The sequence below is a fragment of the Stomoxys calcitrans genome, chromosome 2 (assembly GCF_963082655.1).
Source record: "Stomoxys calcitrans chromosome 2, idStoCalc2.1, whole genome shotgun sequence".
NCBI lineage: Eukaryota > Metazoa > Arthropoda > Insecta > Diptera > Muscidae > Stomoxys > Stomoxys calcitrans.
The window spans coordinates 130,525,976-130,553,027 of record NC_081553.1 but is presented as its reverse complement, the minus strand read 5'-3'; the positions used below and the strand labels follow the sequence as shown (position 1 = coordinate 130,553,027).

The 27,052-nt window shown below is 39.8% G+C and overlaps 3 protein-coding genes across 7 annotated transcripts in view; 1 reads left to right on the top strand and 2 right to left on the bottom strand.

Annotated features, from left to right (window-relative positions):
- Nucleotides 1–27,052, bottom strand: part of LOC106093483 (RYamide receptor) — an 814,074-nt gene that overhangs the window by 570,447 nt on the left and 216,575 nt on the right. The gene's annotated exons all lie outside the window — the stretch shown is intronic.
- Nucleotides 5,865–7,000, top strand: LOC106086765 (phospholipase A1). The gene is made up of 2 exons (XM_013251564.2): nucleotides 5,865–5,913; nucleotides 5,978–7,000. Exons 1-2 carry the CDS (start codon nucleotides 5,874–5,876, stop codon nucleotides 6,946–6,948), a joined length of 1,011 nt encoding a protein of 336 aa, XP_013107018.2. The 5' UTR covers nucleotides 5,865–5,873; the 3' UTR covers nucleotides 6,949–7,000.
- Nucleotides 9,253–10,336, bottom strand: LOC106086766 (phospholipase A1-like). Its single transcript, XM_013251565.2, has 2 exons — nucleotides 10,288–10,336; nucleotides 9,253–10,223 (listed from the first exon to the last, which is right to left on the bottom strand). The coding sequence occupies exons 1-2, from the start codon at nucleotides 10,325–10,327 to the stop codon at nucleotides 9,253–9,255; spliced, it is 1,011 nt and encodes a 336-aa protein (XP_013107019.1). The 5' UTR covers nucleotides 10,328–10,336.

Below are 27,052 nucleotides of genomic sequence, written 5' to 3'. Positions count from 1 at the left end.
CACAGTTGGAAGATGTTGATATTAAAAAAATTATCGACTCCTTTGAAAGGGATGATGACAACATATTGTTGTATACTAATAGAGGATATCTTTTAGTAGAAGGAGTATTATACAGGTACTGTTCAGACCAGGACTCCGAACAAGGGCAATTAGTGGTTCCAAAGTCAATGCGGGCAAAAATATTAGAAAGATTTCATGACAATGAGCTGGCAGGTCACTATGGAATTGACCGAACCATCCAAAGAATTGCACAGCATTATTACTGGTCCGGTATGCGCGCCGATATCACGAAATATGTGAAATCATGTCTAGATTGTCAACGCTATAAATCGACCAATTTGAAACCAGCAGGCCTCATGCAAACCGTCTCAAGTAACCAACGCTTCGAAGTGATTGCTATGGATTTAGTAGGCCCGCTTCCACGAACGCAAAAGGGAAACCAATGGATTTTGGTAGTAGAAGATATTTGCAGTCGTTGGGTCGAGCTATTCCCGTTAAAAGATGCTACAGCAGAAAATTGTTCGAAGATATTGTTACATGATATCGTGCTGCGATATGGTGTGCCCCGACGCATTCATACAGACAATGGGTCCCAGTTCATATCGGCTATCATGCAGAAGCTAACCTATTGTCTAAATATTAAACAAACCTTTACACCAATATATCACCCTGAAGCCAATCCTGTTGAGCGGAAAAATAGAGATTTAAAAACACAACTTGCAATTTGTGTTGGAAAAGATCACACCGTCTGGGACACGAAACTTCCCATGATACGATTTGCGATGAACACAGTGAAATGCGAAAGTACCGGATATTCATCAGCCTACCTAACATTTGGACGAGAACTTAGAAGCCCTTTAGAAGCACACTTGGACCTGAAAGCCATAATTCTATCAGAAAATTTCATACCACAAATAACACCTCATCTTCTGAAAATGGCAGATGTTTTAAAAAAAGGCAAATGAATCGGTAGAAAAAGGTCAAGATAGAAACAAAAACTATGTGGATTCTAAGAGAAGGCAGAACATCGATTTTAAAATTGGCGATAAGGTGCTGATAGACACACATATCTTGAGTAGCGCTGCGAAAAACATGACTTCGAAATTTGTACCCAAAAGAGATGGACCATACATGGTTACAAGTAAAAAAGGTTCATCATGTTACACCATATCGCTAGTAGAAAGTCCAGATACTCCGATGGGTACGTACCATACTTCACAGCTCACCGCATATACGGGACATGAAGATACGCCCATTTACCCGATAAGAAAAAGAGGTCGTCCCAAAGCTATAAACGCAACCACGTCACAAAATATAAGTAGCACAACTAGTAGAAATCTCTCAAAAGATAAGCAACAGAACTATTCAGACGCAAAAACAGCAGAAGATAGAGATACATCAGATAAAAATATCATCAATGGAAGAGTCCTACGACCGAGATCTACAAAGAATTGAACGCTGCCACATCGTCGAGACGTCTTCTGTGGCAGAGGGGGAGGCTGTAGCGAGAACGTTTATACAATTATTTAATTATTAGTACACTCAATATATAGACTTTAGAATAATTGCCGTACTTATATAAATTAACATCACTGTTTTGTTTTTATGTTATCACTCAATGCCTTTTGTCACTCAATGTGTCTCTACTTTTGGTCAATATCTCTTTGTAATGTTTCACCCACTCATTTATTTACATGTAACTGTAGCAACAACAGGAATATGTGTTTATTTTATCACCAGGCTTTGAATACAACAACTAAGTCTAGTTTCATTTTTCATTATTGTAATCTTCTCTTTGACTCCCGTTAATGCAAATATGATCTGAAAATGTTTAAAATAGAGATCCACAAGAAGAATTTTGTCATTCTGGTTTTAGCTATCAAGCAATAAAGACCGAAAAGAAATCTAAGCCTCTGCGTCTTATTTAGAAAGGCAGTACCTTTAAATAAAATAATATTTTCTTTAAAATATAATAAAATTGAAGTAGTCCCGATTTGACGCTAGACGTCTGTCTGGGACTCTTTGGAATTATAATTAAATCGGTAGGCGAATTTGACGATTTACGTCTGTTCTGCCTCCAATAAAAACATAATAACTCCTCGCATCAATCTACAAGCTGAACAGTCTCATGTAACCCTTTACAATTTTAAATTTTTTCTGTAGACAAAATCATATGGTTGGGGCAGGGGGTGGTTCGGCTCCGAGGGCCCCTCCTGGCTGCGCCCCTGATTGGAGGTTATAGACCGATTTGGACCGTATATGTCACAGTTGTTGGAAGTCAAAACGAAACATCACATGCAAAATTTCAGCCAAATCGGACACAAATTGTGGCTTGTAAGGGCTCAAGAAGTCAAATATGGAGATAGTTTTATATGGGAGCTATATCAGGTTAAAGACCGATTTGGACCGTACTTGACACATTTGTTGAAAGTCATAACGGAACACTACATGCCAAATTTCAGCCAAATCAGACAAAAATTGTGGCTTCCAGGGGCGGTCAAAAGCGGTCAAAAGTTGCGGTTTCAATGGGAGCTATATCCAAATCTGAACCGATATAGCTCCTTTACAATCCCCAATGACCTACTTTAATATTAAGTATTTGTATAAAATATTTAGCTGCTAACTTTACTCGTTCAACCGCTATCGTGATTTCTACAGACGGACGGACATGGCTAGATCGACTCAGAATGCCGAGACGATCAAGAATGTATATACTTTATGGGGTCTTAGACGTATATTACGAAGTGTTACAAACGGAATGATACCCACAACTCACCATACGATGGAGTATACTTATATAGTCATTTCGTTTGTATTCATGATCGTCTCGACATTCTGAGTCGATCTAGCCATGTCCGCCCATCGAAATTACGATGGCGGTAGAACGTTTAGATTGGGATGTAGCTCTCATATAAAGAGGTCATTCGGGTTTAATTCTTGATGCTCTAGAAGCCTCATTTGGCTAAACTTTAGCATGTTGTGTTCTGTTACGACTTCCAACAACTGTACCAAGTGCGATACAAATCAGTCTACAACCTGATGTAGTTCTCACTAGTGTATACCAAACTTCCGATTTGACAACTTGAGCCCTTGAAAGCCGCAATTGTTATGCGATTATGCTGAAATTTAGACGTAGTGTTCTATTATGAGTTCCAACAACCGTGCTTAGTGCGATTCATAGCACCCTTATTAACCGATCTCCCGATTAGCATTATTCGGCTCTTAGAAGCTTCAATGCCTAGCCCATTCCGCAGAAATTCGGTATGAAAAGTACACACACTGAAAGGAAATCCTTCGTAACCGGAATGAAATTTTACATTAATGCAATGAAATTTGTCATTGTTTTGGAACCAGCGTAGAGATTTATTGCATTAATGAAACTAGTTTCATTCAATCAATAGAAAATTATTTATTTTCTTGTAATAATTTTTTATAATAATAATTTATTTTTTTTGTTCCGCTCGCTCTGCTTGTTTTCGTTCGATTAATAATTGCTCTCGGAATTCTTTTGATTTGGTAGTCTGGTACGCATCCTCTAGCCCACCGACATCGTCTTCCTTATGACGAAATAACTTAATTAGTATGACTGCACAGTAATAAGTGTCTCAATTAATTAAATTTAAAGAAAAGGATAACAAAATTTAAAAAATAATAATACGAAATGCATATTTTTTCATGCCAAATTTTCTAAAATAAGTTTAAAGAAAAACATTTTTTTTTTGACTAAACGGGTATTCGAACCTTCGTTTGCAAGTACTTAATGGCATGCAAATTATGTTACGAAATCGTCATTTAGGTAATGAAAGCATTTTCATTGATTAAAATCATTAAGTTTTTAACGTTCTTCAACAACTTTTTTATACCCACCACCGAAGAATGGGGGTATATTCATTTTGTCATTCCGTTTGCAACACATCGAAATATCCATTTCCGACCCTATAAAGTATATATATTCTTGATCAGCGTAAAAATCAAAGACGATCTAGACATGTCCGTCCGTCTGTCTGTTGAAATCACGCTACAGTCTTCAAAAATAAAGATATTGAGCTTAAATTTTGCACAGATTCTTTTTTTTTTTTTGTCCATAATCAGGTTAAGTTCAAAGATGGGCTATATAGGACTATATCTTGAAATAGCCCCCATATAGACCGATCCGCCGATTTAGGGTAGTAGGCCCATTAAAGTCACATTTATTATCCGATTTTGCTGAAATTTGGGACAGTGAGTTGCCTTAGGCTCTTCGACATCCGCCGTCAATTTGGCGCAGATCGGTCTAAATTTGGATATAGCTGCCATATAGACCGATCCTCCGATTTAGGGTCTTAGGCCCATAAAAGGCGCATTTATTGTCCGATGTCGCCTAAATTTGGGACAGTGAGTAAAGTTAAGCCCCTTGACATACTTCTGCATTATGGTACAGATCGGTCCAGGTTTGGATATAGCTGCCATATAGACCGATCTCTCGGTTTTAAGTTTTGGGGCCATAAAAAACGCATTTATTGTCCGATGTCGCCGCAATTTGGGACAGTGAGTTGTGTTAGGCACTTCGACATCCTTCTTCAATTTCACTCAGCACGGTCTAGATTTGGATATAGCTGCCATATAAACCAAGCTTTCGATTTAATGTTTTGGGCCCATAAAAGGCGCATTTATTGTCCGATACTGCCGCAATTTTAGACAGAGAGTTAAGTTAAGCCCCTCAACATATTTCTGCAATTTGGTCTAGATCGATGAAGATTTGCATATAGCTGCCATATAGACCGATATCCCGATTGAAAGGCTTGGCCCCAAAAAAGGGGCATTTATAATCCGATTTAACTGAAATTTGACACATTGACTTTTGTTAGGCTTTTTAAGGTCCATACTGTATATGGTTCAGATCGGTTTATTTTTAGATATTGCTACTAAAAAGACCAATATTTTGTTATACACAATTGAACCATGGCTTCTACTTATTGGTCCAAATCGGAACATATTTCGATATAACTACTATGGGACATAAGGTATGCAATTTTCACCGGATTTTGATGAAAGGTGATTTACATATATACCCGAGGTGGTGGGTATCCAAAGTTCGGCCCGGCCGAGCATAACGCCTTTATACTTATTTTTGCTATTTTATTCTATACTGCTTTATAATACATAGTAGTATATATCATTAATACAATGTTCACATAATTAAATTTTATTTTGGAAAAAACATTTTCATTCCATCAATGAATTCTGTTTTATGCATTTAATAAAACCATTAAATGACAAAATGTACAGTAATGAAACTTTTCATTGCATTAATGAATATTATCTTTGTATTAATGAAAATTTTCATTGAATTAATTAAAACACACTAATGAAATGCGATAATTAAAGCGATGAAACAATATGCTTTCAGTGCATAGACCCTTCAACTAAATTAATTTGTGGAAATTTTCAGCAGAATCCATAGAAACAAACCCTAAAACGTTAGGGTGAAGTGGAAGGCAATTGAAAATGAAAGTTCATCGCAACATTTTGATGTCGATCAAATCGGAATTTCTTTTAAATTTTTATAATTTTTACATTCGTCTTAACAAAGACCTACTGTGATAACCTTGTGGGTATCCTCGTATAACCTTGTACCAACATTGGTGGTTGAACTTGGAATTTAATATTTATTAGGAGACCTTATCAATTGCAACAAAACAAGATTGTTATATTGATAAAGTATTGGTAAGTAAGTGCCAATTTTAACGAGTTCAGTGGTTGGTCCATATTTGATTTATTAATTGATTATTAAATTTGCGATACGGGAAAAATGCATAATTGGAACACATCAGATTATCCAAAGCTGGTATAAAAAGCCATGGCTGACCATAAAGTTCAAGACATTTGGTAGCATGAAGTTCTTATTGATTGTAGCTGTTTGCATTTTGACCGGTAAGAAACTTGTCGTCGTTATTACTACTAACATTTTTAACTATCTTCCATTGTTGGCTTACAGTTTCGGCCAACCCGCCATTCGATGACAACATGAATCAAATTCATGGCGAGAATGGCTGGTATGTGCCTAACTCGGATGGCACCTTCTATTGGGTGCCCAAGGGTTCGTGGGTAGATCCTGAGCCCAAGTTGTCGACAGTTCCCGTTACATTCTACCTCTATACCAGAGCCAACCCCAGTTCAGGCACTAAAATCAAGGATGATCGGGCTTCGATTCAAGGATCACACTTTAATCCTTCGAAACCCACTTACTTTGTTATTCATGGCTGGACTCAAAGTTACACTTCCGGAATGAACAAGGATATTCGGTCTGCTGCTTTGAGGGCTTTTGACTGCAATGTCATCGTAGTTGATTGGGCTCGCGCTCGTTCGGTGGAGTACGCCAGTTCAGTTCTGGCCGTTCCAGATTCCGGCAAAAAGGTCGCTGCCATGATTGATTTCCTAAACATTGAATTTGGTATGCCTTTTTCAACTTTGACCATTGCCGGTCATAGTTTGGGCTCCCATGTTGCAGGATTCGCTGGTAAGAATGTTAAGAATGGAAAAGTGCAAACCATTATCGGTATGGACCCAGCATTGCCTCTCTACAACTACGACAAGCCCGCTAAGCGTTTGGCCGATACCGACGCTGTCTACGTTCAAAGTATTCACACGAATGGTGGCCAGTTGGGTTTCCTGAAACCCATTGGAAAAGGTGCCTGCTATCCCAATGGGGGTGAGAGTCAGCCAGGATGTGTTGTTGATCTTACTGGTGCTTGTGCTCATGGGCGTTCTACTACTTACTACGCTGAAGCTCTGGCTGATAACGATTTCGGAACCATCAAGTGCAACGACTACAAAACAGCAGTAAAAAAGAATTGTGGTTCTACTTTCTCCTCTGTCCGTATGGGTGCTCGTGATCGCGGTCAAGAAGTTGCTGGTATTTTCTATGTACCTGTTCACAGCAAAGCCCCCTTCGGTGTTCTCAATTGATTATGAAAAAAATGCTATTGAATAAAAAAGTAGCTACATATTGACAAATATTTGAAAAGAAACGATTTATTTATTATTTTTGGCTTAAATAGAACTAAAACACTTTTATTTACGCAATTGACGACAGAAATAAGGGAGAAGCTGGAAACCTTGGATATTATATATTCGAATACTTATTGTAATTTTTCTCCGATAGGGATTTGTAATCTCAAAGATGGATTAGTAATCTCAAAGGGTAACTCCTTATTGTTTTTGTGGTAGCAGTCGTTGTGTTCTTGCTTTCGATCCAGGAACTCTGCGACAAGGATGGGGTTCGTCCAAAGGGATCCGGGTCTGAGTCGAGTGGGTCTGGCTTGGCAGGTAAACATGTGCCGTGTGTCGTGTGGTCCTTCCTGGTCACAATCGGGTAATACATCCTCCATGTTGGCATCAGTTTGGTGGATCGTAATTGAGCCAAAACTATTCTGGTTTGCCGGGGGAGGTCAATTTCTTCATGTGCAATGAGAGGCGGTCGTTCTTCAAGGACCACATTCACCCGGTAGCTATTCACCGCATATGCTACCATCTCTGCATGAATGTGGTCCAGACCCGCTTGATAAACCGATTTATCCAGAGGTTCTTTCTTGTAGCGCTGAACCTCTTGCTCTAGATTATAACGATCCACCTTGATCCTTGGCGGTGGATACCCATCCAAAAGATGATGATTTGGATGATCCCTGCGACAACAGCCCAAAGATATGTATTAAACAGAATATAATTATGCCTTCACACGATGAAATGGAGGATAGGTAGAGATTGAACAGTGCCGGAGATATCATCCCCCTCCCTCACTCTACGCTGTTTCGATTTCTTATCCCTAAATTCCACAAATGACTGGCGATAATTCGCGATCCAGCATTTCAGGCCTGTTTGGGGCGACGTATTGGCGATATCCTGAATTAGTTTGGCATGGCTGACAGTGTTGAATGCGTTCGATAGGTCTAGTGCCACGAGGACCATCCTATCACATGGCCTGGGCTGATTGAAGGCACGGTAAATGTGCAAAGCAGTTGCTGTGCTATGCAGTCTTCGGAATCCACGCTGTTGCTCGGCGAACGAAAAATTCCCCCACAAGGCTCGGGAGAAGCTGTCCCTCAAACGTCTTGGCTACTTGTGATAGAAGGGAGATCGGTCTGCACGATTCGCCCTTACTCGCGTCCCTTCCAGGCTTATAGGAATGCTATTGAATGTTCAAAGACGGGCTGAGGACAGTTGTAAGGTACTCGACTCCAGATAGATCAAGATTCTTTATCATCAGTGTAGAGTTTTCCGAATGTCGTCGACACCGACCAGAAGTCAGGTCGCTTGAGGGGGTACTCCTCCTGAGCCTCGTGAAAGAATATTCATTCGCCGAAGACTGCATGTCCTTCCAGCCAAGTTTGAAATAATGGGTCGCGAATTATGTGTGTGGTCGCCAGTCATTTGTGAAATTTAGGGATAAGAAATCGAAACACCTTAGAGTGAGGGAGGGGGATGATATCTCCGGCTCTGTTTAACCTCTACCAATCCTCCATTTCATCCCACTTTTATCGGGAGACAAATATAGTAACCGTGTGAAGGCATAATTATATTCTGTTTAATACATATCTTCTGGGCTGTTATCGCAGGGATCATCCAAATCATCATCTTGTGGATACGTATCTACCGCCCAGGATCAAGGTGGATCATTATGATCTAGAGCGAGAGGTTCAGCGCTACAAGAAAGAACCTCTGGATAAATCAGTTTATAAAGCGGGTCTGGACAACATTCATGCAGATACGGTAGCAGATGCGGTGAATAGCAACCGGGTGAATATGGTCCTTGGAGAACGACCGCCTCTCATTGCACATGAAGAAATTGACTTCCTCCGGCAAACCAGAGTAGTTCTGGCTCAATTACGATCCCGCAGATGGAGCCGCTTTAATTCATACAGAGCAAGGATTGATGCCACTCGACTCGGACCCGGATCCCTCTGGACGCAACCCATCTATGTCGCAGAGTTCCTGAATCGAAAGATAGAACACAACGACTGCTACCACACCAACAATAAGGAGTAAACCAATTATAAATCTTTGAGATTACTAATCTATAGCAGAGAAAAATTACAATAAGTATTCGAAAATATCATAGCCAAAGGTTTCCAGCTTCTCCCTTATTTCTATCGTCGATTTTGCTTTAATAAACATGCTTTAGTTCTATTTAAGCCAAAAATAATAAATAAATCGTTTTTTTTCAAATATTTGCCAATATGTAGCTACTTTTTTATTCTCTTTAATTTTTTATAATCAATGGAGAACACCGAAGGGGGCTTTGCTGTGAACAGGTACATAGAAAATACCAGCAACTTCTTGACCGCGATCACGAGCACCCATACGGACAGAGGAGAAAGTAGAACCACAATTCTTTTTTACTGCTGTTTTGTAGTCGTTGCACTTGATGGTTCCGAAATCATTATCAGCCAGAGCTTCAGCGTAGTAAGTAGTAGAACGCCCATGAGCACAGGCACCACTAAGATCAAGAATACATCCTGGCTGACTCTCACCCCCATTGGGATAGCAGGCACCTTTTCCAATGGGTTTCAGGAAACCCAACTGGCCACCATTCGTGTGAATACTTTGAACGTAGACAGCGTCGGTATCGGCCAAACGCTTAGCGGGCTTGTCGTAGTTGTAGAGAGGCAATGCTGGGTCCATACCGATAATGGTTTGCACTTTTCCATTCTTAACATTCTTACCAGCGAATCCTGCAACATGGGAGCCCAAACTATGACCGGCAATGGTCAAAGTTGAAAAAGGCATACCAAATTCAATGTTTAGGAAATCAATCATGGCAGCGACCTTTTTGCCGGAATCTGGAACGGCCAGAACTGAACTGGCGTACTCCACCGAACGAGCGCGAGCCCAATCAACTACGATGACATTGCAGTCAAAAGCCCTCAAAGCAGCAGACCGAATATCCTTGTTCATTCCGGAAGTGTAACTTTGAGTCCAGCCATGAATAACAAAGTAAGTGGGTTTCGAAGGATTAAAGTGTGATCCTTGAATCGAAGCCCGATCATCCTTGATTTTAGTGCCTGAACTGGGGTTGGCTCTGGTATAGAGGTAGAATGTAACGGGAACTGTCGACAACCTGGGCTCAGGATCTACCCACGAACCCTTGGGCACCCAATAGTAGGTGCCATCAGAGCGAGGCACATACCAGCCATTCTCGCCATGAATTTGATTCATGTTGTCATCGAATGGCGGGTTGGCCGAAACTGTAAGCCAACAATGGAAGATAGTTAAAAATGTTAGTAGTAATAACGACGACAAGTTTCTTACCGGTCAAAATGCAAACAGCTACAATCAACAAGAACTTCATACTACCAAATGTCTTGAACTTCATGGTCAGCCAGGGCTTTTTATACCAGCTATGGATTTCTGCATTTTTCCCATATCACATAATATATTAATCCATTGATAAATTAAATATGGACCAACGACTGAACTCGCTAAAATTGGCATTTACTTACCAACACTTTATCAATCTAACAATCTAGTTTTGTTGCATTGATAAGGTCTCCTAATAAATATTAAATTCCAAGTTCAACCACCAATGTTGGCACAAGGTAATACGAGGATACCCACAAGGTTATCATGGTAGGTCTACACACAGATAACAGATTCGTTGCTTCATCCAAAATTTTTTGCCAACCGAATGCTGATGGTTCCACATACTACAAAGTTTCATAAACTGTTCGGTTGAGGCAACCAATCTTGAAATTGAGTTTATTGCCTTATTTGTGTTATTGGTACCACAAATAGTACTGTATGGAAAAATTAAAATAGCAGACTTTTGGCATATTTTTTATTTATGTTTGTATGTTTCTTTGTTTGAAGAATTTCAATATGTAGATATGTAAGAAGATCATAGCTTTAAATACAAAATTTTCCACAATAAGCAGAGAAATATCCAGCTAGGAGCTGCAAATTGATTTTTCGTGTCTTGGAACTATTATAACATGGCCAAAACTAATATGAATTATATACCATTAGCTGACCCGGGCCCGCTCCGCTGCGCCTTCTTTTTCTTTATATGGAATAAAAGTTTCCTTGGAATATTTATTTTCGACAATTAAAGATCTTTAAGTGAAGTACCACGCAAACTTGACTAACAGTTTAACAATATAAGTGCCTTTATCTGAATCCCACATGATCTTTATTGGTCTACGAATTTAAGTTTGGATGTAAGGTGTACTCCATTCTTAAAATACTTCATTTCAGATATTCTCCTGATGCCTGATTTAGTGGTGTTTTCGGGGGAGAGGTGGTCCCCAAATACTTGGCCTGAAAAAAATATCAGCATCGTGCTCTTCTCTCAAATACCATTTATTTAAACCCCATATTGCCATTGGCTTAAGAGGAGTTTACAGGTGAGGCATCCCCCAAACACATGGCCCCAAAATAGGTTATCAAATCCGTATTCTACTCCCAAATACCTTTATTTGAACCCCATATTGCGATGGTGAGTAAATAATTGACGTTTGTGGGGTACTTTGGGATAGGGATAGAACCCCAGAAAATTGGTCCCGAAAGTGAGTATCAATTTCATATCAGCTCCACATTGACATGGTCGGTAAATATGCCGCATTTAGGGCTGTTTTGGGGATTGGGGTGGTCCCCCAAACACTAAGCCCATTGCCCTTAAAAATGGATATCAAATTCGTTTTCTAATCTCATTTCAGCTCCTTATTGAAAAAGTCAGAAAATATGTAAGGTTTGGGGTATTGACCCTAAAAACTATGAATATTTAGTGCCACTCTTTTAGAGACCCAAATTGTCTTGTGGGCAAATATGTCCTATTTGGGCGTTGTTATGGTGGTGGGACGTCCGCTAGACAGTTGGCGCCTAATGTTGATATCAGATACGTGGTCTACTCCCATATACCTTTAATTTGAGCCCCATATTTCCAAAGTCGGCTTTCATGACCGGCTTGGTGGGGGCGGCCACTCAGTGAGTTGGGCTTGAAAATATATACCGGATTCGTGTTACACTTTAAAACCCTCTTATTTGAGCCTCATATTGCAATAGTCAGCAAATATTTACTATTTATGTGGTGTTGTGGGGGTGGGGTGGCCCCATAGACACTTTTTCCGAATATTGATATCAAATTCGTGCTTTACTCCCGAAGACCTTTAATTTGAGACCCATATTGCTATGGTCGTAACTTGTCCGCTTTGGGGGATGTTTTTGGTGAGAGACCCCCCCCCCAAACACTTGGTCCCAAATTTGGATATCAGATTCGTATTCTACATTCAAATACCTTTTATTTAAGCCCCATATTGCCATGGTCAGTAAATAAGTCCTGTTAGGGGGGTGTTTTGGGAAAGGGGTGGACTCCCAGAAACTTGGTCCCACATTTGGATATCAGATTCGTATTCTACTCGCAAATACCTTTAATTTGAGTCCCATATTGCCATGGTCGGTAAATATGTCTGATTTAGGGGTGTTTTGGGGGTTGGGGTCAAACACATGGCCCCAAAATAGGTTATCAAATTCGTATTCTACTCCCAAATACCTTTATTTGAACCCCATATTGCGATGGTGAGTAAATAATTGACGTTTGTGGGGTATTTTGGGATAGGGATAGAACCCCAGAAAATTGGTCCCGAAAGTGAGTATCAATTTCATATCAGCTCCACATTGACATGGTCGGTAAATATGCCACATTTAGGGCTGTTTTGGGGATTGGGGTGGTCCCCCAAACACTAAGCCCGGAAAATATATCAGCAACGTGCTCTATTCTATCTATATTTCATTTATTTGAACCCCATATTGCCATTGCCCTTAAAATTGGATATCAAATTCGTTTTCTAATCTCATTTAAGCTCCTTATTGCAAAAGTCAGCAAATATGTAAGGTTTGGGGTATTGGCCCTAAAAACTATGAATATTTAGTTCCACTCTTTTAAAGACCCAAATTGTCTTGTGGGCAAATATGTCCTATTTGGGCGTTGTTATGGTGGTGGGACGTCCGCTAGACAGTTGGCCCCTAATGTTGATATCAGATATGTGGTCTACTCCCACATACCTTTAATTTGAGCCCCATATTTCCATAGTCGGCTTTCATGACCGGCTTGGGGGGGCTGCCACTCAGTGAGTTGGGCTTGAAAATATATACCGGATTCGTGTTACACTTTAAAACCCTCTTATTTGAGCCTCATATTGCAATAGTCAGCAAATATTTACTATTTAGGTGGTGTTGTGGGGGTGGGGTGGCCCCATAGACACTTTTTCCGAATATTGATATCAAATTCGTGCTTTACTCCCAAAGACCTTTAATTTGAGCCCCATATTGCTATGGTCGTAACTTGTCCCCTTTGGGGGATGTTTTTGGTGGGAGACCCCCCTAAACACTTGGTCCCGTATTTGGATATCAGATTCGTATTCTACATTCAAATACCTTTTATTTAAGCCCCATATTCTCATGGTCAGTAAATAAGTCCTGTTAGGGGGGTGTTTTGGGAAAGGGGTGGACTCCCAGAAACGTGGTCCCACATTTGGATATCAGATTCGTATTCTACTCGCAAATACCTTTAATTTGAGTCCCATATTGCCATGGTCGGTAAATATGTCTGATTTAGGGGTGTTTTGGAGGTTGGGGTGGTCCCCCTAGCACTTTGTCCGACAATTCGATATCAGATACGTTTTCTTACCTAAATACCTTTCATTTGAGTCCCATATTGTCGTGATTGGTCTATATATATGTTTGGTAGGTTTTAGGGGTGAGGCAGCCCCCCTAGGTACCCCATCCGAAATTTGGATACCAAATTTTTATTTTTCGGGTACTATATGAGAGCACACAAAATTTCGCACAACCCATCTCCGAGATCTGGCGTTTCTGAAAATTAGGGTAAGGGGGAGGGTCCGCCCCCCTTCAGATATCAAAAAATGTAGTACCCTATTTTCACCACGGGGTCATTGTACACCATCTGTGAAAATTTCAAGAAAATCGATTCAGCCGTTTCTGAGTCTATAAGGAACACACAAACATACAAACAAACAAACAAACAAAAAAAAATGATTTTTATATATAAGAAGATTAATATATTAAAGTCAATCAAACTAAGCATTATTTGTTTATTCAAATTGTTTAAACAGCTCTTTTTTAAAGGTTTTAAAATTGCTTATGCATTGAACGTTGAATGGAAGACTATTCCAGCGACGTATTGTGGACACAGAGAATTGTGTCCCTGAGTTCAGGCAATCTACCCTAGATGATATAATTTGCATTCATCTATTGAAAGTGCGCATTTTAAGTATGCAAACCGATATTCAGGTACTTTATTTTTATATCCTCCACCATAGGATGGGAGTATACTAATTTTGTCATTCTGTTTGTAACTTCTTGAAATATTCTTCTAAGACCCCATAAATTATATATATTATTGATCGTCATGACATTTTAAGTCGATCTAGCCATGTCCGTTCGTCAGTCTGTCGAAAGCACGCTAACTTTCGAAGGAGTAAAGCTAGCCTCTTGAAATTTTGTACAAAATGAAGGTCGGGTGAAATTGTAAATGGGCCATACGGGTTCCTGTTATTGGGTGAAATTTTATACAACGGCTTTTCCCATGACCTTCAACATACGTGTCATATATGGTCTGAATCGGTCTATTGCCTGATACAGCTCCCATATAAACTAATCTCCTATTTTACGTCTTGAGCACCTAAAGAATTCACAATGACTTCTACTATAGTCTCCATCGGACCATAGCCTGATATAGCTCCAATAGCATAGCAATTCTGTTGGCCTAAAAAGAGATACTGAGAAAAGAACTCGACAAATGCGATCCATGGTTGCGGGTATATAAGATTCGGCCCGGCCAAACTTAGAACGCTTTTACTCGTTTTTAATTATTTTTTAAAGTTAGATGAGACTTCTAATATTCAGATTAGAAAGGTACGTGGTTTTCCACGACTTTTTTATGTCGACTCACTTTCACGACATTCTTGCCCAGATCGATCTATATTTGGATATAGCTGCCATATACATATAGCGATCTCCCTATTTAAGTTTTTAGGCCCATAAAAGATGCATGTTTTAACGGATGAATTCAGCACAAACAGTTGTGAATCGTTCTGACTTGGTGGTACACATTCTATACCATCATCAGACATAGATTAATATCTACGTTCTCTTTTCAACCTACCCTAACCTAAATATGATCAGAAGACTTATAAGAGAAACTTTCATGCAAAATTTTGTATTGATCATTTTACAAATGGGGCCCATATAAAAGGTTAAAACGGGTGACACGTATGTATGTGTAACCGATTTGTACGAAATACTACTATGATACTGGAAGTCATAATGGCATCCTTTGCGTCAAATTTCATGAGAATCTCTTAACAAATTACAAATCCAAATCTGAACCGACTTCAACCAAAACTGAATCAATTTCAACCAAAATCCGGAGGTATTGTGGGAGTTTAAAAGAAAAGCGCTGGGCAAAATTTTGGAAAGATTCGTTGTTAAATGTGCTTGCAAAGGCCGTGGAGGGGAAAATCAGACAATCCATACAAATATATGGTAGCTTTATTTAAATCTCAACCGATTTCTTTGAAATTCAACAGTAATGTCAAGAGTCATAAGAGAATCTCATATGCCAGATTTCATGACAATCGGTTTAAAATGGCAACATTTTTGAAATATTGGTTCAAATCAGACAGAGCTATATCCTAATCTAAACTGATTTCAATAGGCCTCATCTCTAGGCCAAAAAAGTTGACTTACCCAATAAGAAGACGATCGGATGTACTTTGTATATATACGGACAGACAGTCGAACAGACGGAAAGGCAGACAGCAAGCAAAGCTAAATCGAATAAGGAAGTGACTCTCAGTCAGTCCATCTACTTATTAATGGAACTGTCTCTCTTCCTTGTAGGTGTTACAAACAAATGCACCAAGTTAAAATACTCTGCACCATAGTATTGTCGTAAGGTATAATAAATGGCTAATAAAATTATTAAATGACTCAATCCATGTTTGACCATCCAAATTTAGCAAAAACAAGTTAAGACGTTTGGCCGGACTTAATCTCGGTAACTTACTACCATTCCGAATTTCTATTAATTCAAGCTACATTTTAAGCTTCTAGAGGTCGAAGAAGGCTTTTTGGGAAATCGGTTTATATGGGTGCTCTACAAGGGAAAAGACCGATATCGATAATAGCAAACATCAAAATCAGCCAAAAATTTAAGCTTTTAGGAAGCTATTGGGTTGCCCAAAAAGTAATTGCGGAATTTTCATATAGTCGGCGTTGACAAATTTTTTCACAGCTTGTGACTTTGTAATTGCATTCTTTCTTCTCTCAGTTATCAGCTGTTACTTTTAGCTTGCTTTAGAAAAAAACTGTAAAAAAGTATATTTGATTAAAGTTCATTCTAAGTTTTATTAAAAATGCATTTACTTTCTTTTAAAAAATCCGCAATTACTTTTTGGGCAACCAATATATTAGGTTATAGATCTTCTTGGACCCTACTTACCATAGACTTTGGAAATTATAATCGAGCACGACGTGCAAAATTCTGGCGTGGGAACGGATTAATTTCCGCACCCTCTTTTCAAAATTTTAGACAAATCGGAAAAAAATTGTGGCATTCAGAGCCATGATCTCAAATCGGTAGATCGGTTAAGCTATATGGTTAGAGCTCTATTATAAAAAAGCATCTGTAAAAAATTTAACGCGGCTGAAGAAATCCACATATGGATCATACTTAACACGGATGTTGGAAATCATGGGATAACAATTGCGGCTTATTGGGGCTCAAGAAGTCAAGCAGAAGGACCACTTCATATGGGAGCTATATTCAGATCTGATGCGATATGGCCCATTTGCAACTCCCAACGACCTACATCAAAAAGAAGTGTCTGCTTTATGCATTCGATCGCTACCATGATTTTCACAGACGGACGGACGGACATGGCTAGAACGATTAGGGTGTCAAAACGATCAAACTATTACAAACGGAATGACTAGATGAGTATACCCCCTTCCTATGATGGTGGGTATAAATATAAGGAAAGGCAACGACTAAAAGGCTTTAAGAGGTACAGTCCCTCAAATTCAAAATCTATATGCCACCAACAAACTATGCCATATCTTGGACAAAGGAATGAAAAGCAATAGCCAATTGCGACTTTGAATATACAACGCTAGACACGTGCCTTTTGTAGTTTAGCTCCGACAGAAGAAAATTGAACTTTTTATTTGAAAACCTGAATCGCTTAATAAATCTTAATAAAAAGCACATGTTACTAAAAATAGAAATATTTATTTAGATTATTCACGTTTTATGTGTTCGGCAATGACATTGGGAAAGTGATTCATTTCTATGTACGTTTTTCTTTTCGTCATTTCTTTAATACGCACTAATTTATTGCCCTCTTCAAAATAAAAGCACAAGCACACCACAAGGAATGTAGACATATTTGTATACCCTCCAATGTAGGATGGGGGTATAATTAATTCGTCATTCCTTTTGAAACTTCTCGAAATATTCGTCCAAAACCCTACAAAATATTTTTAGTCGCCATGATATTTTAAGTCGATCTACCCATGTTCGTCCGTCTTTCTCTCGAAGGCAAGCGAACTCTCAAACGAGTAAAGCTTGCAAATTGAAATTTTGCAGAAAATTCGTATGCTTTATTATTCGTTTCCAAAATCACATAAGCCAGATTATTCCAAGATGATATATACCGAACTTCTGAAGTCTTCTAACCTGATAAAAGGCGTATTTTTGATTCACTTTCGCCGAAATTTTGAACAGTGAGTTGCATTAGAACTCTCAAAAGTCATCCGAGTATAGTTTAGCTCGGATGATATTGGGATAAAGCTGTTGAATGCATCGATATCTCGGTCTTAGGTTAGGTTAGGTAAGGTTGAAAAGAGGGTGCAGATATTAATTCGCCCCATGCCACTATGCACATACACCTAATCCAGTAATCGGCTTGTTGTGCGCTCTAAAAACTATAAGTAACCTCTAAAAAGAAAATTTTAAGTTCGCAATTCGGTGGTACTTACAAAATCCTTAATTGTTTTCAATACCACTCCACTAAGTTGGTTCATTTCTGGTATTGTATCTCCACCTAAGTACCAGTATCTGTTAGATGCGAAAGCAGGGCAATGACAAAGGAAATGCTCCAACGTCTCATCATCTTCCCCGCATGCCCTACACATGCTATAACTTGCCGCACCGGTTTTACATAAGTGAGCTCGTAGTCCTATGAGTCCCGTTATGATACCAATAGCTTTACTGACCTCCATCTTGCTTTCTTTCAGTAATAGCCTTGTCTGCTCACGATCTGGATCCCCCCATAGGATTTTTTCGCCGTCCTACCGACCGTTTCTCCGTTCCACAACGTTGAATGCGCATTCGTCGCCCACTCCCTTAACTCGGACTGCGTCGACCCGAAAGGCTATGGGTTAACCAAGGTTATTGACGGTAGTCCTCTGGCCTTCACCGTCAAATCGTCTGCCCTCACATTTCCCCTTACTCCGTTGTGGCCGGGCACCCAAACGATGCGGATTTTGCCATCCTCAGAGAAGGCGTTAATCTCCTTCTTACACTGCAAGACTGTTCGTGAATTTACCGTTCTGGTTGTTATTGTCCTTATGGCAATTTTATTGTCGGTAAAGATTTTCACACTCGACGTCCCTGCGTTAGCATCACACCACTTCACGCATTCCGTGCTCGCCCGGATCTCCGCCTGCAGTCTACAACAGAGCTCAGTACCTGGGTTCTTAATGTGGACACCCAGGTCTATTCTGTCCTCCAGCTTTGAACCATACGTGTAACATAATCTTCAAGATGACAATACTAGACTGTGCCGATGGCAGCAGTGTCTCGCACTCGACTTCAAGGTTCATCTCAGTTATCCGATCGGAAATCTCTTCCCTTCCTTCCAGGTTTCTTATCGTCGCCTCGATTGTACAGCGATGGTATGAGCTGATCCCATCCTCAATTCATTCTTCTATCGCCTTTAGTTTCATAGCCGCAGTGGCTGCCTCACACTTAATCTGTATGTCAATGGGTCGGATATCTGGAATAGTCTCTAGTGCCCTAGTGGGCGTGGTCCTCATCGCTCGGCCTATGCCAAGACATCATGTTCTCTGAACCTGTTGTATGGTCCTTATGTTGCACTTTTTCTCCATAGCTGGCTGCCTCACACTTAATCTGTATGTCAATGGGTCGGATATCTGGAATAGTCTCTAGTGCCCTACTGGGCGTGGTCCTCATCGCTCGGCCTATGCCAAGACAACATGTTCTCTGAACCTGTTGTATGGTCCTTATGTTGCACTTTTTCTCCATAGCTGTCCACCAAACTACTGAGGCGTAAGTAAGAATTGGTCTAATCACGCCCCTGTAGGGCCAGTGGATTATTCTCGGATTCAGGCCCATTTCAAGCCTACGGCCCGTCTACATAGTGCGCAACATCTGTGAGCCTTCTCAGTACGCTCCTGAATGTGACACTTCCAATTCAGTCTCCTGTCCAAGATCGCATCGAAGTATTTGAACTTGTCAGATATCGAAATCGTTATAATGAGGAAATGTGGGACGTTAAATTGGCTAACCTTGGCTGCTCATGAATAGGCATATTTCAGTCTTCTCTGGGTTATCATTGAGACCTCTGGGTTTAGCCCAGTCTTCTGCCATATGCAAGACCCTTTCGTCCCTTCTGCATAGCTCGTTCGGATCCTTACCCCTTAGAAGTATAATAACATCGTCTGCATAGCAGACGGATTCAAATCCCTCCTCAGTCTGCATCCGTAATAGGTCATTTATGGTGGTCACCCATAGGAGTGGCGATAAAATGTCTCCCTGTGGCGTGCCACTTTCTCCCTTATATTTATGCCATGGGACACACCACTTATCCACCTTTTCCTTAGCATATGGGTTATCCAGTTGGTAAGGACCGGGTCCATTCGGTACTGCTCTAAGGATTGGATCAGTGTGTCGGTCCGCTTATTGTTAAAAGCCCCCTCGATGTCAATGCATACCGTCAAGGTGTACGTTTTGGCATCGAAGGATTCTTCTATTTTTTGCACAACCTCGTGCGGGGTAGTCCGCACCGACCTGGGTCTCGGCCTTGGTCGTATTAAATGTTAAATTTGGTTGACAGTTGGAACCGCGATTTTAATTAAATCCTTTTAATCTCAATTGCGGTCAAATTGGTCTACATGACAGCTATATCCAAATCTTGATCGATCTAGGTGCTTAACTTAACTCTCTGTTCCAATTTTTGGCAACATCGGACAATAAATGCGCCTTTTATGGGCTCAAAACTTTAAATCGAGGGATCGGTCTTTATGGCAGCTATATTCAAATCTGATCTGATCAGGGCCACTGTTCCAAATTTTATCAAAATCGGATAATAAATGTGACTTTTATGGGCCTAAGACCCTAAATCGGAGGATCGGTCTATATGGCAACTATATCCAAATCTGGACCGATCTGGACAAATTAACGAAGAATGTCGAAAGGCCCAACACAACTCACTGTCCCGAATTTCAGCAAAATCGGAAAATAAATGTGACTTTTATGGGCCTAAGACCCTAAATCGGAGTATCGGTCTATATGGGGGCTATATGAAGATATAGTCCGATATAGTCCATCTTCGAACTTAACCAGATTATGGACAAAATAAGAATCTGTGCAAAGTTTCAGCTCAATATCTCTTTTTTTAAAGACTGTAGCGTGATTTCAACAGACAGACGGACGGACATGGCTAGATCGTCTTAGATTTTTACGCTACCCACCCATACTTCGGTGGTGGGTATAAAAACAAATGTATCACATTATTTATAGTAGGGTATTTTGACTCTATTATAAGTTTTTTAATTCTGATTTTATTCGACAAATTTAAAGTGCATAAAATTCGAGTGGCCCACATGTATGAGTATGCAGACATCTAAAGTGCGAAGTTAATATTTTAATATTTATTACATTTAGAGTCACAACGATAAGATGTAGTAAATTATTAAATTCTTTGAATATGTTTGTATATCTTTATGCTATTTGTTTGTTCTTCCAAAAAGCTAAATTGTTAATCATTGGATTCCAATGATTGAATGTTTGATTTAATAACACTGTGCATTGTTTATAAAAGAAGAGGCAAAAAGTGAAGACACGTATTGCGAAAGTTTACATTGCAAAGTAATAAAACAAGATGGGGAAGTTCCCCCTTCATTTTAACCAACTTACAAAAAGTTCTACTATAAACCAAAAATATACTTTAAATTTTTAGTGATTCTTGGCTTTTGGATTTTGGTGCATTCCGAGACTTTTTATAAAATTTCATAGTGAATATTTTTATACCCTCCACCATAAGATGGGGGGTATACTAATTTCGTCATTCTGTTTGTAACTACCCGAAATATTCGCCTGAGACCCCATAAAGTATATATATTCTTGATCGTCGTGACATTTTATGTCGATCTAGCCATGTCCGTCCGTCTGTCCGTCCGTCCGTCTGTCCGTCGAAAGCACGCTAACTTCCGAAGGAGTAAAGCTAGCCGCTTGAAATTTTGCACAAATACTTCTTATTAGTGTAGGTCGGTTGGTATTGCAAATGGACCATATCGGTCCATGTTTTGATATAGCTGCCATATAAACCGATCTTGGGTCTTGACTTCTTGAGCCTCTAGAGTGCGCAATTCTTATCCGATTGGAATGAATTTGCACTACGTGTTTCGTTATTATATCCAAAAACTGTGCCAAGTATGGTTCAAATCGGTCCATAACCTGATATAGCTGCCATATAAACCGATCTTGGGTCTTGACTTCTTGAGCCTCTAGCGTGCGCAATTCTTATCCGATCAGAATGAAATTTTGCACGACGTGTTTTGTTATTATATCCAACAACAGTGCCAAGTATGGTTCAAATCGGTCCATAACCTGATATAACTGCCATATAAACCGATCTTGGGTCTTGATTTCTTGACCATCTAGAGGGCGCAATTCTTATCCGATTTGAATGAATTTTTGCACGAAGTATTTCGTTATGATATCCAACAACTGTGCCAAGTATGGTTCAAATCGGTGCATAACCTGATATAGCTGCCATATAAACCGATCTTGGGTCTTGACTTCTTGAGCCTCTAGAGGGCACAATTCTTATCCGATCAGAATGAATTTTTGCACGAAGTGTTTCGTTATGATATCCAACAACTGTGCAAGTATGGTTGAAATCGGTCCATAACCTGATGTAGCTGTCATGTAAACAGATCTGGGGATTTGACTTCTTGAGCTTCTAGAGGGCGCAATTCCTATCCGATTTGGCTGAAATTTTGCATGACGTATTTTATTTTTACTTTCAACAACTGTGTCAAATAAGGTTCAAATCGGTTTATAACCTGATATAGCTGCCATATAAACCGATCAGGGATCTTGACTTCTTGACCCCTAGAGGTCGCAATTATTATCCGATATGCCTGAAATTTTGTACGATGGATCCTCTCATGACCATCAACAAACGTGTTTATTATGGTCTGAATCGGTCTATAGCCCGATACAGATCCCATATAAATCGTTCTCTCTATTTTACTTCGTGAGCCCCAATGGACGCAATTCTTATACGAATTGGCTGAAATTTTACACAGGTCTCGAACATATAATTTAATTGTGGTCCGAACCGGACCATATCTTGATATCGTTTTAATAGCAGAGCAACTCTTTTCTTATATCCTTTTTTGCCTAAGAAGAGATGCCGGGAAAAGAACTCGACAAATGCGATCCATGGTGGAGGGTATATAAGATTCGGCCCGTCCGAACTTAGCACGCTTTTAGTTGTTTTGGAATATTTTAGTCAGCCACAAGCCCATTTAAAAAAAGTTTTTACCTTTTTTTTAAGGACCTAAAATTCCGCTTTAGTGAATTGCTTGAAGGTAAAATGTGCAGACGTCGTGAACTTCCCCCTCTTGCTTGGTTACTTTTTGAGGTAAACTTTCAAAACGCCTAAACACGAGTCCTCTTTTCTTTCACAATCGGAGCAGTTTTTCCTGTTATTTTCGAAAAAGATGAATTTTGTTCCACAGTTCTATACTACTACAATTCCCATGAACATGCCATTAAGGAATAGGGGTTATTTCTCTCATATCAATGTGTGCCGTCCGATAAAAGATTTTTTTAGCTCATTGCCGAGTATGAACTGCGCCCTGCATAGTGACACTAATTGGTAGAGAAGTTTCAACATGACAGGATACTTCACAATTGAAGCCAGCACTAGCACGGGGATAACCGCCGCTTACATTTTTTTCTGATGTTCACGCCGGGATTTGAACCAAAGCGTTTGGTGCAGAGGATAGCATGTCCGCCTATGTCGCTGAACGACTGGGTTCTAATCTTGGCAAGACCATAGGAACAAGTAGTATTTGTGAGGTACTATGCTATGTAAAATTTTCTTTCCAAAGAGGTGTCGCACTGCGGTTCGCCGTTCGGACTCGGCTAAAAAAAGGAGGCTCTAATCATTGAGCCAAAAACTTAATTCGGACTGCACTAATTGATATGTGGGAGGTTTTCCCCTGTTCCTTAATGGCATATTCATGGGCAAAATTTGCAATATTGTCATGTTTGGTGGAGGGCGTCTTATGGAGGGTGGTGTCACTCCACTCAAAAATTTCTATCACTTGACCCCCATTGTTTTAACGGGTCAAATAATCTAATGTAGGTGATTTTTGGACACAAAGTTTAATGTCATATTCGTAATGTGCTCCCAAATACTTTTCATTTGAGCCTCATTTAGCTATGATAGAGTAATATTCCCATATGGGGGTTTTTTGTGGTTGGGGCAACCCTCAATTCTTTCGACATCATTTTTTGTGTCATATTCGTAGTGTACTCCCGAATGCCTTTCATTCGAGTCCCATATATCGATTATCGTCCAATATACCTGTTTTAGGGAGTTTTGTGGTCGTAGAGGCCCCCATTTACTTGGACCCATTTTTAATATAAAATTCGTACTCTAATTCTGAATACCTTTCACTTGAGTTCCATTTTGTTCCGATCTATCCAATTTTGTTTTTGGGTCGTACTTTTGGGATAAGGGTGAGGGTCCGCCCCTTCTGTTAACAAACAAGTAAAAAGGCGTTAAGTTTGGCCGGGCCGAACTTTGGATACCCACCATCTCGGGTATATATGTAAACCACCTTTCATCAAAATCTGGTGAAAATTGCATAACTTATATCGAAGGTATATCGAAATATGTTCCGATTTGGACCAAATAATAATAAGTACAGTAGCTATATCTAAAAATAAACCGATCAGAACCATATACGACACGTATGTCGAAAAACCGAACATAAGTCACTGTGTGAAATTTCAGTGAAATCGGATTATAAATGGGCCTTTTATGGGATATCGCTCTATATGGCATTTATATATAAATCTGGACCGATCTGGGCCAAGTTGCAGAAAAATGTCGAAGAGCCTAACACAAAACACTGTCCCCAATTTCGGTGAAATCGGACAAAAAATTCGCCTTTTATAGCCCCAAAACCTAACACCGAGAGATCGGTCTATGTGGCAGCTATATCCAACTCTGGGCCGATCTATGCCATATAGCATAAGTACATCTAGGGACTTAACTTAACTCACTGTCCCAAATTTTGGCGACATCGGACAAAGAGGTGGCCTTTAATGAGCCCAAAACCTTAAATCAAGAAATCAGTCTATATGGCAGCTATATCTGAATCTTAACCGATCAATTCCAAATTGAAGGAAGATGTCGAAGGGCCTAAGATGACTCACTGTTCCGAATTTCAGCAAAATCATATAACAAATGTGGCTTTTATGGGCCTAAGACTCTAACTCGGAGAATCAGTCTATATGGCAGCTATATCCATATCTGGACCGATCTGGGCCAAATCAAATAAGGATGTCGTAGGGGCTAACACAACTCACTGTCCCAAATTTTGGCAAAATCGGATAATAAATGTGGCTTTTATGGGCCTAAGACCCTAAATCAGGGGGATCAGTCTATATGGCAGCTATATCCAAATCTGGACCGATCTGGGCCAAATTGACGAAGGATGTTGAAGGGCCTAACACAACTAATTGTCCCAAATTTCATCAATATCGGATAATAAATGTGGCTTTTATGAGCCTAAGAGCGTCTTTATGGCAGCTTAATACATATCTGGACCGGCTGAGCCATTCTTCGGTGGTGGGTATAAAAACTTTCCTCTTGTTTTTAAATGTCTTGTAACAAACGAGGCATTGGATGTTGAACGCTGCATATCAACGATAATAACTAGCCTGAAATAATTATTTGCAACAGGTTATTTCGCTGAGTGTTTTTGCAAAAATTATGCATACACCCAAGCGCACGTTCATTCGTTGCTGTCTGAATAACGACTAAAACAAAGAGCACTAAGTATAGAATCTAGTGTAAAGAAATTTTTAATTTTACCCACCATTGTCCCAAAGTCATTCCATTTGAGTACAACGTTGTAGTGTTTTGACCTTCAATCACTGTGCCAAGTATGCTCAAATTCGTTCATTATCTGATGCCTGTACCTCCCACATAAACCAATTTACAGATTTTAATTCTTGATCCTAAATAAGGCAAAATTACCACCCGATTTTGCTGTAACTGTGCACGTTAAGTTAAGCTATAGCTTCCAACAGCCTTGCAAAGTATGGCTCAAATAGGTTTATACCCTTATATAGCTTTCATATAAACTGATCGCTCTATTTGACTTCTTGGCCTCTTGGGGGCCACCGTAGCGTATGACGCTGAACGCCTGGGTTCGAATCCTGGCGAGACCATCAGAAAAAATTGTCAGCGGTGGTTTCCCCCTCCTAATGCTGGCAACATTTGTGAGGTACTATGCTATGTAAAAATTCTCCCCAATGAGGTGCCGCACTGTGGCACGCCGTAGGCCCCTTATCATTGAGCTTAAACTTGAATCGGACTGCACTAATTGATATGTGAGAAGTTTGCCGCTGTTCCTTAGTGGAATGTTCATGGACAAAATTTGCAATTTTGCCTCAAGGAGGCGCAAATATTTGGCTGAAAATGTAGTCTTGCCAGTCATATATATTTAGAAAAGTCATTAACAGAACGTGTGAATTGCGATTCATAGTAAAGGATACGTAAGATTCGGCCCGATTGGATATCAGATTCGTTTTCTACTCTCAAATACATTTCATGACAATATGGGACTTGTCGTGATGGGCCATTTAACTTATTTAAGGAGATTTTAGGAGGTATAGTGCCACATAGGTATCTAGTTGGTGCAGAAATGTAATATCATATTTGAAATATATATGATATTACATGATCGAATAGTAAACTCATTTGGAGGATTGCTGGGGTTGGGGCGACCCTTATTACTTGAAATACATTTTTTGTGCAATATCTACCGCACAATGCCTTTCATTTGAGCCCCATATTGACTGACATGAACGGTCAAAATGTCTGTTTGGAAAAGTTTGCGTTAATTGTTGCCCCCTGCATACTTTTAACCGTTTCTATACCCTACGCCACTACTGTGGTACAACTCAGAATCCGGTCAACTAAGAATCACTTTCTAATCTGTCTGTCTGTCCATCTGTCTCTCGGTCTGTCCGTCTGGCCATGTTAATTTGTGTACAAACTACAGGTTGCAATTTTCATCCGATCGTCTTCAAATTTGGTACAGGCATGCTTTTCGGCCTAGAGACGAAGCCTATTGAAGTTGGAAAAAATCGGTTCAGATTTGCATATAGCTCCCATTTATATCTTTCATTCAATGTCTATAAAGTTTGCTCAAAATTGGTTCAGATTAAGACATAGCTCGCATCTTATATATTGTACAAAAATCAATTTGTGTTTGTTTGTAGGTTTGTTTGTTTGTATGTTTGTTTGTTTGTATGTTTGTGTGTTCCTAATAGAATCAGAAACGGCTAAACCGATTTTCTTGAAATTTTCACAGATGGTGCATGATGATCCCGTGGTGAAAATAGGTTCCTATATTTTTTGATATCTGAAGGGGGGCGGACCCTCCCCTTACCATAATTTTCAGAAACGCCAGATCTCGGAGATGGGTTGTGCGATTTAAG